A 14,770-nucleotide genomic window follows, 5' to 3' on the forward strand; every position below is an offset into this window, starting at 1 on the left:
TTATTTTAAAACAAGATATGAGAAACACATAGACATCGCTCCTATAAATTCTTTATTCAATTATATAGGCTCTTTAATGTGGCCATTTTCAGAAGTTCTTAAAGGATGTATTTTTTCTTCTTTGCAGTTGATTGGGTTTGTGTATGCCTGTTATGTGATCAGTATTTCCATGGAAGAAGAAGACACCTGTAAGTAGTGCTTCATCTTTTCACTATGAAAAGCCTCCAAAAGTAAATATTACAGGATTGTGAAATCTTTCACAATTGAATATGGAGTGATTTAATTAGGCACAATAAAGTTATAGTCAAGATGGCAACATAAATTGTACATCCATAAGGTGGCACCAAATACTAAGCTCTTGGTCCAAGTTGTGTGGGAGCAGGCACTGACTCAGAAGTCTAGGATTGCTGTCATATCATGTTTTAGAAACTTCTTCAGGGACTAAACATTATGCTGAGGGGATAATTAAAGGGGTTTTATGCATCACTAATTGTAAACATGGTAGTGGCAGAATGCTGAAGTCTGATAGCATTATGATCGATACAGTAATACATTATAGCAAGACCTGCATGTGTGTAAATTATATGAAATACTATGAGAAAACTAAAAATTAGAACTTTCAAGATGGGATTAAAAACACAACAGATGCTAAGAAAGAGTAACTGGGATGCTTAGCTGCTGTGTCGTGTGTTTGCAGAACGCCCAAATGAAAGATACTCATATACTATGACCTGCAGTTAGGTGACTAATTTAGCAATGTAGGTCAACACATGGCACATATTGAAAACTTCCTAATATACGCAGGACCACAAAAAGTACACGGAAAATGAAGTTAAAAGATAATGCACTATTATATAAGACACTTTTGGCACAACTCTGTTAAGAATTCTTGGCCGGCGCCGTGGCTCACTAGGCTAATCCTCCGCCTAGCGGTGCCGGCACACCGGGTTCTAGTCCCGGTCGGGGCGCCGGATTCTGTCCCGGTTGCCCCTCTTCCAGGCCAGCTCTCTGCTGTGGCCAGGGAAGTGCAGTGGAGGATGGCCCAGGTGCTTGGGCCCTGCACCCCATGGGAGACCAGGAAAAGCACCCGGCTCCTGGCTCCTGCCATCGGATCAGTGCGGTGCGCCGGCCGCAGCGCGCTGGCCGCGGCGGCCATTGGAGGGTGAACCAACGGCAAAGGAAGACCTTTCTCTCTGTCTCTCTCTCTCACTGTCCACTCTGCCTGTCAAAAAAAAAAAAAAAAAAAAAAAAACTCTGTTAAGAATTCTTGTAATACAAAAGAAAATTTTAAATTTTAACTTAGTTTTTGTTTAACTTTTATTTAATGAATATAAATTTCCAAAGTACAGATTATGGATTACAATGGTTCCCCCCCCATAACGTCCCTCCCACTCGCAACCCTCCCCTTTCCCACTCCCTCTCCCCTTCCATTCAAATCAAGATCCATTTTCGATTCTCTTTATATACAGAAGATCAGTTTAGCATACATTAAGTAAAGATTTTAACAGTTTGCTCCCACACAGAAACCTAAAGTGAAAAATACTGTTTGAGTACTAGTTATAGCATTAATCTCAATGTACAGCACACTAAGGACAAAGATCCTACATGAGGAGTAAGTGCACAGTGACTTCTGTTGTTGACTTAACAAATTGACACTCTTGTTTGTGGCATCAGGAATCACCCTAAGCTCTTGTCATGAGCTGCCAAGGCTATGGAAGCCCCCTGAGTTCTCTGACTCTGATCATATTTAGACAAGGCCATGGTCAAAGTGGAAGTTCTCTCCTCCCTTCAGAGAAAGGTACCTCCTTCTCTGATGACCCGTTCTTTTCACTGGGATCTCACTCGTGGAGATCTTTCATTTAGGTTTTTTTTTCCCCCCAGAGTGTCTTGGCTTTCCATGCCTGAAATACTCTCATGGACATTTCAGCCGGATCCTCATGCCTTAAGGGCTGATTATGAGGCCAGAGTGCCGTTAGGACATTTGCCATTCTATGGGTCTGCTGTGTATCTCACTTCCCATGTTGGATCATTCTCTACCTTTTTGATTCTATCAGCTAGTATTTGCAGACACTATTCTTGTTTATGTGATCCCTTTGGTTCTTAGTCCTATCATTACGATCAATTGTGAACAGAAATTGATCACTGGGACTAGTGAGATGGCACTGGTACATGCCACCTTGATGGGATTGAATTGGAATCCCCTGGTATGTTTCTGACTCCACCGTTTGAGGCAAGTCAGCTTGAGCATGTCCCGAATTGCACATCTCTTCCCTCTCTTATTCCCACTGTGAGAAACAGTGACTTGATCAGCTCTTGTCCTGACGGTTGATGTACAATGTAATACTTTATCCATTTTAGTATTTTGTTTTTGTTCTAGTACCATTGGTTGAACTCTGTAATTAACACACAATTGTTCTTAGGTGTTTAAATTTTAACTGAAAAGTGATCCCTGTTAGGAATTTGGAAAACATTATGTTGAGTGAAATAAGCCAATCCCAAAGGGACAAATACCACTTGTTCTCCTTGATAGGTGACAACTAACTGAGCACCAAAAAGGAAACCTGTTAAAGTGAAATGAACACTATGAGAAACGGTGACTTGATCAGCCCTCACCCTGACTGTTGATGAGCAGCTTAATATGTTATCCCTCTTAGTATTTTGTTTGTTTGTTCTACTTAATACTTTTGGTTGAATACTGTAATCAATACACAATTCTTCTTAAGTGCTGAAACTTAACTGAAAAGTGATCGCTGTTAAATTTTAACTTAGTTTTAAAAACTAATTTGTCTCAGGTAAACAAGTCATACTTAACCAGAACATTGGTTCTATCATTGTAGTTATTTTCTGGATTGTTCAATGGACTCTTCAACCAAGTGAGGATAAGTAGCAAGCCATGGTAACTTCTAGAACTCAGCTTCAAAAAGGTCTGATGAATGATTCCCACCAGGCAGATGCAGTGCATGATACATGAACTAGAATTCAGTAGACAGGAGAAGCTTGTCTCAATTTATTTGACCAAATGGAAGAAACATTAGACCTTATGATGAAACATATCAGGCATTGGAAACATGTAAATAGGGAACAGTGTTGTGGCACTACAGGTTAAGCTGCTTCCTACAATGCCAGCATCCCATAGGAGAACCGGTTCAAGTCCTAATGGCTTCGCTTCCCATCCAGCTCCCTGCTAATGAACCTGAGAATGTAATGGAAGAGGCTCCTGCCACCCATGTGGGAGACTCAGATAGAGCCAGGCTCTTTTCTTCATCCTGGCCCAAACACGGTCATTGCAGCTATTTGGGAAGTGAACCAGATCTCTCTTCCTCTCTGTAACTCTGCCTTTCAAAAAAAAATCAGTATTTTATATTAAAAAATGAAAAAGAGAACATGAAAATATATAATACTACCTATTTTATTGACTTAAGGTTTTTTTTTTTTTAATGCTAGATGAACCAAAAAGTGCCTGACACTTCAGATTACAGTTGTAATCAAAACACTTCTCACCTTGAGGATAATTCAAAAAGTGATCTTTGCAGGAGTTCAATTAGCAAACCCATAGTCTGTAAAGTTAGTGTATAAAAAGACAGCACCTTGCTTCTGACTCATAAGCAAGATAGGCAGCACAGCCAAAAACCATGAGCATGAGCAATTTTAATTGGAATTGGGACCTAATGGAAACTATTTGAAAATTGGTTTCCATAAATACTTCAAAAAATTAATACATTGATAAATTTCAGCTGAATATCTTAAAAATATTTTTGAGTAGGTAGCAAAATAAAAGTCTGCAGAAGGCAGTTTATCAATAGTCTTTCTTCTCATACAATAAATATATTAAAAACTTTTCCTTGAGACTTGTGATATTAAGCAACACTAGAAAATGGAAAATACCATGTAAAATATAAGCCTCATCTGAAATGGGCAAATGTTTTTGACCTTCTCTCAGCCTCCCCTCAGAGTTATAATGTCAGTGTGTATGGATTGTGTTGCCACTGGCAGATACTGTAGTTCCACTGACTTTTAAGTCTTTAATTAGCTTACATTTCTTTAGAGAAATCTCTGAATCAGCTGTTTTAATGGCCATCAAATGAATTGAAGCAGCCGCTAGCAGTCTATTCTATTAATGGTTTAATTCTAGTGTTTGTTATTAGGGCTATCCATTAGGTTACTGAGAGACATCTGGATATAGTGGTTTGTGTTGCCATCAATTCAAATAATAGTTAGAGTCAGAAAGAGCCTTCAGTGCTCAAAACAAAGTAAATATGTCCAAGACCAACTTGACATGATAATCTGCTGGAAAAGGGATGACAATGAAAAGTAATCACAAACCTTTTAGTCTGATAGTTCTCAAGCGAGGATAATTTTACATTTTTATTGAAAGAAGTAAGAATCAAAAGTGCATATGTAATTAAATTGTCCCAGGGTCTTCAGAAGGCAGATGTGAGCGAAAAGTAATGTCTGAAACCAATTGCAATGATCTCATAGACTATCACAAGCCGTGCCAACATATAGCTTTTAGGTGCAATCATGAACTGCCCTTTGGATATGACATTACCAACTTACAGTCAAGAAGATGTGTCCTTTGAATTGTTTTTTTTTTTTTTTGAAATCTAAACATAAGGAAACAATACTGGTAGCCACCCACTTTGTCTAAGTACACTGCTGGAAAGCTTATTCTGAAAGGAAAGAGTAAATATAAGGTAATGTCACAGTATTTTGGCAGACAATATATAATTCATCATTTTGATTACTCTTTAAGTAATGAACATGTCTGCATTATTGAAAATAGAAAGGTAAGCCTTGTTCTTGGACTGAAAGCTGTCACCAGCCTTAAAAACAGCCCCTGCATCTTTCCTCTGCATTACTAAAGTGGCTCTATGGGGCTAACATGTCAGATGGACATTTCTGACGGGTAATACTTGCTTGAGGAGACACTTCCAGCCATCCATTTTCTCAGTGACCTCTCAGTGTCTTTTACAAACTATTTTTATAAAGGTTATGATCGCAGTTCCAAGACAATGAAATTAAAACCTTGCAAAAGTAAAGTCAGTGCTTTGCATCACTTGTATGAATAAAAAGACCTATTTATATTTCTTTCTTCAATTTTTATTTCATCTTTATATATATATATATATGAGCACTTTTGTGAGAATCGAATCTTTGGAATCTGTAATCATAATAATCTGTCAACATTTTGTTTATGAATCATCTACTGCAGCAAATGTTACTTGCTTGACAGACACACAGAAAAGAATGTTTTTAATTCATGGAAATGTGGAGGTGAAGTAAAATATGTTGAAATATTTAACTTGCACAAATATTCTGTGTTCCTCTGAGGATTACCACTTTTTTTGGTATTAGATTATAAATTGCGACTGTGGCATTTATTTTGGATCACAAAGGTTAATTGGATTGTCCAGGGGAACTTCACCAGTTGACAGAGGGGTCAGCATTTAGCCTATTACAAATATCCAGGATCGATCCCCAGCTTTTGCCTCCAACTTTCTGTTAATGCAGACTCTGGAAGGCAGTGGCAATAGCTCAAGTAGTTGAGTTCCTGCCACCCAAATGGAAGATCTGCATTGAAATCCCAGCTCCCAGCTTCCGACCAAACCCAGGGCCACTGCGGCCATGTGGAGACTGAGTGGTTGATATTGCGCTCTCTCTCTCTCTCTCTCTCTCTCTCTCTCTCTCTCTCTGCCTCACTCTTTCTCAATTTGTCTCTGTCTCCCTGCCTATAAAATTAAAAAAAAAGCCCAAGGAACAGGATGGAATAGGACAGAACAGGATGGATCAGGACAGAACAGGAGGAAACAGGATGGAACAGGACAGAACAGGATAGAACAGGACACAAGAGAATGTGACAGAAAGGAATGGAACAGAACAGGAAGGAACAGGATGGTACAGGTTGGAACAGGAAGAACAGGATGGAACAGAGCAGGACGGGACAGGACAAAAGAGGACAAAACAATATGGAACAAGAAAGAACAGAATGGAACAGGACAGAACAGGATAGAATGGGATGGAACAAGATGGAACAGGACAGAATAGGATAGAACAGGATGGAAAAAGAACATGATGGAACAGGACAGATCAGGATGGAACAAGACAAAACAGGAGGGAACAGGACAGAGCAAAATGGAACAGGTTGCAATAGGATAGGACAGGACAGGACAGGATGCAACAGAGCAGAACATGATGGAAGAGGAAGGAACAGGACAAAACAGGATGGAATAGGATGGAACAGGATGGAACAGGATAGATAAGGATGGAACAGGATGGAAAGGGAAGGAAGAGGACAAAACAAGATGGAACAATACAGAACAACACAGAACAGGACGGAACAAGATGGAACAGGACAGAATGGATTGGAACAGGATGGACCAAAACAGGATGGAACAGGATAAAATGGGATGGAAAAGGATGGAACAGGATAGAAAAGTATGGAACAGGACAGAATGGATGGAAGAGAATGCAACAGGACAGAACTGCATGGAACAGGATGGAACAGGATGGAACAGGACAGAACAGGATGGAACAGGACAGAACAGGATGGAACAGAATGGCAAAGGACAGAAAGTGATAGAACAGGACAGCACAGATTGGAACAGGATAGAACAGGTAGGAATAGATTAGAATGGGATGGAACAGGAAGAAACAGACAGAACAGGACAGAACGGGATGGAACTGGACAGGACAGGATGAAACAGGAAGGAACAGGACAGAATAGAATGGAACAGGATGGAAGAGGATGTAACAGGACAGAACAAAATCGAACAGAATGCAACAGAACAGAATGGGATGGAACATGATGGAACAGAAACAACAAGATGGAACAGGACAGTATAGGATGGAGTAGAATGGAGCAGGATGGAATAGGACAAAACAGGATGGAACAGGACAAAACAGGATGGAACTGGACCGAATAGGATTGAACAGGACTAAACAGTATGGTACAGAACAGAACCAGATGGAACAGGATGGAACAGGACAAAACAGAATGGAACAGAACAGAACAGGATGGAACAGGATGGAGCAGGATGGAACAGGATAGACCTGGACAGAACAGGATAGAACAGTGTGGAACAGGACAGAACAGGATAGAATAGGACAGAATAGCATAAAACAGGATGTAGCAGGATGCAACAGGATGGAACAGGACAAAACAGGATGGAACAGTACAGAACAAGATACAAGAGGATGGAACAGGACAGTATAGGATGGAGTAGCATGGAACAGGATGGAACTGGGCTGAATAGGATTGAACAGAACTAAACAGTATGGTACAGGATGGAACCGGATGGAACAGGACAGAACAGGGTGGAACAGGACTGAACAGGATAGAACAGGATGGAGCAGGATGGAACAGGACAGAAAGGATAGATCTGGACAGAACAGGATCGAAAAGGACAGAACAGGGCAAAACAGGATGGAATAGGACAGAAAAATTTGGAGCAGGATATAACATGATAGAACAGGATCTAGCAGGATGAAACAGGAAGGAACTGGATAGAACAGGATGGAACAAGATGGAACAGGACAAACAGAACAAAACACATTGGAGCAGACATAACAGGATGGAACAGGAAAGAACAGGATAGAACAGGCTGGAATGGCACAGAACAAGATGGAATAGAATGGATCAGGAAAGAACAGGATGGGACAGAAAAGAACAGGATAGAACTGGAATGAACAGGATGGAACAGTTCAAAACTGATGGAACAGGAAATAACAGATGGAACAGGACAGAACAGGAAGGAACTGGACAGAGTAGGATGGAACAGGAATGAACAAGACAGAACGGGATGGGCTAGGACAGAACAGAATAGAACAGGATGGAACAGGACAGAATAGGATTGAACAGGACAGAACAAGATGGAACAGGATGGAACAGGAAAAAGGAGAATGGAGCAGGATGGAACTGGACAGAGCAGGATGGAACTGGACAGAACAGGATGGAACAGGACAGAATAGGATAGAACTGGATGGAACAGATTCAAACGGTATAAAATAGGACAAAAGAAGAGGAAACAGGGTGGAACAGGACAGAACAGGATGGAACAGGACAAAACAGGATGATACAGGATGTAACTGGTCAAAACAGGATGGAGCAGGACAGAACAGGGTGGAACAGCACAGAATAGCATTGAATAGGATGGAGCAGGATGGAAGAGGGTGGAACAGGAGGACTTTGGACAGAACAGAAAGGAATAGGACAGACAGGACAAAACAGGATGGAACAGGACAGAATATAATACAACAGGATGGAACAGAATAGTATACAATAGGATGGAACAGGAAACAACAGGACAGAACAGGACAATAAAGGATGGAACAGGACAGAACAGGTTGGAGCAGGATGGAAGAGGACGGAACAGGATGGACCTCGGACAGAACAGGGTGGAGCAGTATGAAACAGGACAGACAGGATGGCTTTGGACAGAACAAGATTGAACAGACAGACAGGATAAAACAGGATGGAACAGGACAGAACATGATACAACAGGATGGAACAGGATAGTATAGGATAGAGTAGGATGGAACCATATGGACAGGAAAGAATGGGATGGCACAGGATGGAACAGAGGGAACAGGATAGAACGGGATGGAACAGGAAGGAATGGGATGGGAAAGGATGGAACAGGACAGAACAGAATTGAACAGGACAGAACATAATGGAACAGCAGAGAAAAGGGTGGAATAGGATGGATCAGGACAGAACAGGATGAAATAGGAAAGAACAGTATGGAACTGGAATGAACAGGATGGAACAAGTCAAAACAGGATGGAACAGGAAAGAACAAAATGGAATAGGACAGAACAAGATGGAACAGGATAGAACAGTACAGAACACGATGGAGCAGGATGGAACAGGGTGGAACAGGGCAGAACAGGATAGAGCAGGATAAAAAAGGATTGAACTGGACAAAACAGGATGGAACATGATGGAACAGGACAGAATAGGAAAAAAGAAAATGGAACATTACAAAACAACGGAACAGGATAGAACAGTATGGAACAAAACAGAACAGGATAAAATATGATGGAACTGGACAAAACAGGATGGAACAGTACAGAACAGTGTGGAACAGAACAGAATAGCATAAAACAGGATGTAGCAGGATGCAACAGGATGGAACAGGATGGCTTTGGCCAGAGAAGGATGGAACAGGACAAAACAGGATGGAACAGGACAGAATAAGATACAGCAAGATGGAATAGGACAATATAGGATGCAGTAGGATGGAACAATATGGAACAGAACAAAACGGTATGGAAAAGGACAAAACAGGATGGAACAGGACAGCACAGGATGGGACAGGATGGAATAGGATAAAATAGGAAAGAACAGGATGGATCAGGACAGAACAATATAGAACACAGTGCAACAGGACAGAGCAGAATATAACAGGATGGATCAGGACAGAAGAGGATAGAATAGGATTGAGCAGGGTGGAACAGAATGGAACATGATAGACTTGGACAGAACAGGATGGAAGAGGGTGGAACAGGATGGAACAGGGAAAAACAGAATGGAACAGGAAAGAACAAGTTGGAACAGGCTGGAACAGGACAGACAGGATTGAGCAGGATGATAGAGATGGAACTGGATAGAATGGAATGGGAAATAGATACATCAGGATGGAACACAACAGAACAGGATGGATTAGGACAGAACAGAATAGAACAGGACAGAACAGGATAGGACAGAATGGAATATGATGGATCAGGAAAGAACAGGATGGAACTGGGACAAACAGGATAGATCAGAACAGAACAGGATGGAACAGGGAAAAACAGGAAGGAACAGGTCAAAACAGGATGGAACAGGACAGAACAGGATGGAACAGGGTGGAATGGCACAGAACAGGATGGAGAGGACAGAACAGGATAGAACAGGATGGAACAGGATGAAACAGCACAGAACATGATGGAACAGGATGGATTTGGACAGAACAGGATGGAATTGGAATGAACAGGATAACACAGGTCAAAACAGGATGGAACTGTTCAGAACAGAATGGAACAGGACAAAATAGGATGGCACAGGACAAAACAGGATGGAACAGGAACGAACAAGATGCAACAGGATGGAACAGGACATAACAGGCTTTGCACATAACAAGATGGAATTGGATGGAATAGGACAAAACAGGACAAAACAGGGTGGAACAGGTCAGAATAAGATAGAACAGGATGGAACAGGACAGTACACGATGGAGTAGGATGGAACAGGATGGTTTTGGGCAGAACAGGACACCACAGTATGGAACAGGACAGAATGGGATGGAGTAGGATGGAACAGGATGGAAAAATTAGAACTGGATGCAACAGGGTCGAAAAGTCAGAACAGGATAAAACAAGATAGAACAGGATGGAACAGGATAGAATGAGACAGAACAGCACAAATCAGGATGGAACAGGAAAGAACAAGATGGAACAAGACAGAATAGGATGGAGCAGGATGGAACAGGATGGAATTGGACAGAACAGGACAAAACAAGATGGAACAGGATGTAAAAGGATATAAAAGGACAGAACAGGATGGAAAGGCACAGAAAGGATGGAACAGGATGGGTCAGGACAGAACAGGAAAGAACAGGACAGAACAGGACAGAATAGGATAGAACAGGATGGAACGGATCAAAACAGGATGGAACAGGACAGAATTTTATGGAACAGGACAGAGAAGGATAGAACAGGATGGGAAAGGTTGGAACAAGACAGAATGGGATGGAACAGGATAGAATGGGATGGAAATGGACAGAAAAGGATGTAACAGTATGGAATAGGAAAAGATTGAAAAGGACAGAACAGATGAGGATGAAACAGGATGGAACAGAGAAAAACAGGAAGGAACAAGATGGAACAGGATGGATCAGGACAGAATAGAAAGAAACAGGATGGAACAGGACAGAACAGGATGGAACAGAATGGAACAGGTTTGAACCAGATGCAACAGGAATGAACAAGATGGAACAGGGTGGAACAGGACAGAACAGAATAGAACAGGATGGAACAGAACAGGACAGGACAGAACAGAATGGATCAGGACAGAACAGGAAGGAACAGTATGGATCTGGACAGAACAGGAGGGAACAGGACAGAACAGGATGGATCTGGACAGAACAGTGTGGAACAGGATGGAACAGGACAGAAGTAGTGGGAACTGGACAGAACAGGAAGTAACAGGATGGAACAGGACAAAACAGATGGAACAGGACAGAATCGGATGGAACAGGATGGAATTGGATGGAACAGGACAGAACAAGAAGAAACAGGATGGAACAGGACAAAACACGATGTAATAAGATGGAACAGGACAGAACAGGATAAAACAAAATGGAAAAGGATTGAACAGGTTAGAACATGATGGAACAGGATCACATGGGATGGAACTTGACAGAAAAGGATGGAACAGAAAAAGACAGAACAGGACATATCAGAATGGAACAGGATGTAACAGGAAAAAACAGAATGGAACAGTACAGAACGGGATGGAACAAGATGGCATAGGACAGAACAGGATGGAACAGGATAGAATGGGACGGAACAGGATAGAATGGCGTGAAACTGGATAGAAGAGGATGGAACAGGACAGGACAGGAAGGCACAGGACAGAACAGGACAGATCAGAATGGAACAAGATGGAACAGGAAGGAACAGGATAGAACAGGATGGATCAGGACAGAACAAGAAGGAACAGGATAGAACAGGATGGATCAGGACAGAACAAGAAGGAACAGGATGGAACAGGACAGAACAGGATGGAACAAGATGGAACAGGACGGAACAAGACAAAACAGGATGGAACAGGGCAGAACAGGATGGAACAGGACAAAACATGATGGAACAGGGCGGAACAGGACAGAACAGGATGGAAAAGGGTGGAACAGGGCTTAATAGGATAGAACAAGATGGTTCAGGATAGAAACTCAATGAAGGGCGGGATGGGAGAGGGAGTGGGAGAGGGGAGGGCCACAGGAGGGAGGGAGGTGGGGGGGGAGCCACAACAATACAAAAGTTGAACTTTGTAAATTCACATTTATTAAATAAAAAAAGAAAAGAAAAAAAATAAAATGAAATAAATTTGTTTTTGTGAGATTGAAAAAAAAAGAATGGGTTGGAACAGGATGGAGCAGGATAGAACAGGATGGAACAGGATGGAACAGGATAGAATGGGACGGAACAGGATAAAATTGGATGAAACTGGACAGAACAGGTCGGAACAGGAAGGAACAGGATGGAACAGATGGAATATGACAGAATGGGATGGAATAGAACAGAACGGGATGAAACTGGACAGAACAGGATGGAGCTGGATGGAACAGAACAAAACAGGCTCAAACAGGACAAAATAGGATGCAGCAGGACACGACTGGATATATCAGGTTGGAAGAGGATAGAACAGGACAGGACAGGATGGAACAGAATGGAACAGGGCAGAACGGGGTGGAAAAGGACAGAACAGGATGGAACAGGACAGAGCATGATGGAACATTTAAATCTAAATGTACTTTGTTGCAAAAATTTTGAAATCCATATATAGTTTTTTCACACCATGCATTTTCCATAAACTTTTAAAGATTCCTCATATATGTTGAATGTTGAAGATCCCTCATATGTGCTGATAGTAAAATATGTTGAAAATCGTAACTGTTTTTGGAAAGGAAATAAATACTTTGAAAAACTGAAAATAGCTCATTTGACCCTTCCTAGTTATGTTTGGAGAGCTTTTAATCAGAGGGAACATTAGAAAAACATTTCATATCTCTACCCACCTCAAGACTTTCTATAGGCTACTGTTCCTGCATTTGACTCTCTGTCCATGAATTTTATCTAAGAGGATGCGATGATATTTCTATAATAATGATAACTTTGAGAAACCATGTCTCCTCTTGACATTACAAGAGAAGCTAACATCAGAGAAAATTAATTAGCTTGCATGATAATTTTCAAATTTCCCTTCCTCAGTTTGCAGAGAAGTAACATGATCACAAGGTCACCCACCAGGAAAAGGAAGTATCAGAGGCCTTCTGTTCCCTGTTGTAACCCCAGAACTTAGAAAAATACCCAACAGTGAGATCTGTCTTGCCCACTTAGTTGTTAAGTGCTTCTGCACTAATGTGTGACACAGAGTTACCTACATTTTGTGCCTAATTCTATAGATATTCCTACAGATTTTCTTTATGCATACCAAAGAAATATTTATTGCACATGACATTCAATAAAAAGATTCTGAATTTTTATATTGTTAAATAAATTCTCTGGGCCCAGCGACTTATGTTTTCAAAATAGATTTCAAAATTCTCAAGTTTGATGGGATGATACTACCATAAATTTAGAGTTCAGGAAGATGTTTGACACATTTTCAAATATTTGTGGGAAGCAAGCAGAGATCCTGCTTTAGATTTTTAGTAATTTTGACAGTCAAACTGTGGGGAGATGAATTGAGTCTCCACTACATCATATCAGAACAAGAACTAGATTTTGTACACTCCTAGACAAGACATCTCTAAGAAAACAGGGCAGGCATTTGAAAATGAACTCATCTGCAAAATGTAAACAAGGAGATCAAGCTACTGTCAAACAGTGGGGATCAGCAGCCACTGCATACTTTGGAGTCAGCACAGAATAGGATCCTCACTACAGTTTGTGGTTGAGACACAAGATGCCAATCCTTGGGTAGATTATCAAGACATTCCCTCTCAAGAAGAATATCATAATAAAGAAAATGTGTGTTGGGGCCAGCGCCGTGGCTCACTTGGTTAATCTTCCACCTGCGGCACTGGCATCCCATATGGGCGCTGGGTTCTAGTCCCAGTTGCTCCTCTTCCAGTCCAACTCTCTGCTGTGGCCCAGAAAGGCAGTGGAGGATGGCCCAAGTGCTTGTATGACGGCTCCCTGCACCCACATGGGAGACCAGGAGGAGGCACCTGGCTCCTGGCTTCGGATGGGCGCAGCACCGGCCATGGCGGCCATTTGGGGAGTGAACCAATGGAAGGAAGACCTTTCTCTCTGTCTCTCTCGCTCACTGTCTATAATTCTACCTGTCAAATAAATGAAAAAAAAAAGAAAATGTGGTGTAGATATACACAATAGACTATCATTCAGCCATAGAAAGAACGGAATCCTGCCATTTGCAACAATATATATCAAACTCGAGGAACACTTAACACTGTGCTAAGAGGAACAAGGCAGGTGCAGAAAGACAAACACTGTATGTCCTCCCTGATGATGTGAATGCTGAAGGAAAAACTAACTGAACACCAAATAGTAATGACTTGGGTCTGTGAGGATTAAAGTAACAATTTTGTCCTCTTTCCTTTAATCTTCCTCAGATAACACTTAGGTCCTTGTGATATATTATTTTATGCTTTCATTGCATAATGTGCTTTTTCCTTGGAAACAACACAAATGAAACTTTTTGAAATCATGTTGCTCACCAGAATAAATTCATTTTCTGACATAATGGACATAATATTCCAAGAAGGGATATTCAATGAATGAGTCAATGTAGGAACAAATGGAGTCAGATTAGGGTATTTGTGGGCAGAGATTGAGGAGGAAGTTTTTCCTTTGCTCACCTCTATCTGCCTTGGTATAAATTATTTCTCTTCACATGAATTAGAAACTTGGACATACTTCTTCAATCTTCCCTTCTCTCACACATAGAGTCCATTCTTAAATGAGACATCTTTACCTCCTGTCTTAGTTTTTTAGGGGTTGGGTTGATAGGATATTTGTTTGTTTGTTTGTTTATTCTCACACAAGC

General features: G+C 41.2%; 1 protein-coding gene across 2 annotated transcripts in view; it reads left to right on the forward strand.

Moving 5' to 3' along the window:
* The window catches only part of NKAIN3 (sodium/potassium transporting ATPase interacting 3), a 772,255-nt gene that overhangs the window by 680,278 nt on the left and 77,207 nt on the right, over positions 1-14,770 (forward strand). For both annotated transcript variants that reach the window (XM_008255564.4, XM_051843801.2), the window contains exon 5: positions 128-188. In XM_008255564.4, the coding sequence (XP_008253786.3) occupies positions 128-188 (61 nt within the window). The remainder of the gene's footprint in view (positions 1-127; positions 189-14,770) is intronic.

Source organism: Oryctolagus cuniculus, chromosome 6 (genome assembly GCF_964237555.1).
Source record: "Oryctolagus cuniculus chromosome 6, mOryCun1.1, whole genome shotgun sequence".
NCBI classification, from domain to species: Eukaryota; Metazoa; Chordata; class Mammalia; order Lagomorpha; family Leporidae; genus Oryctolagus; species Oryctolagus cuniculus.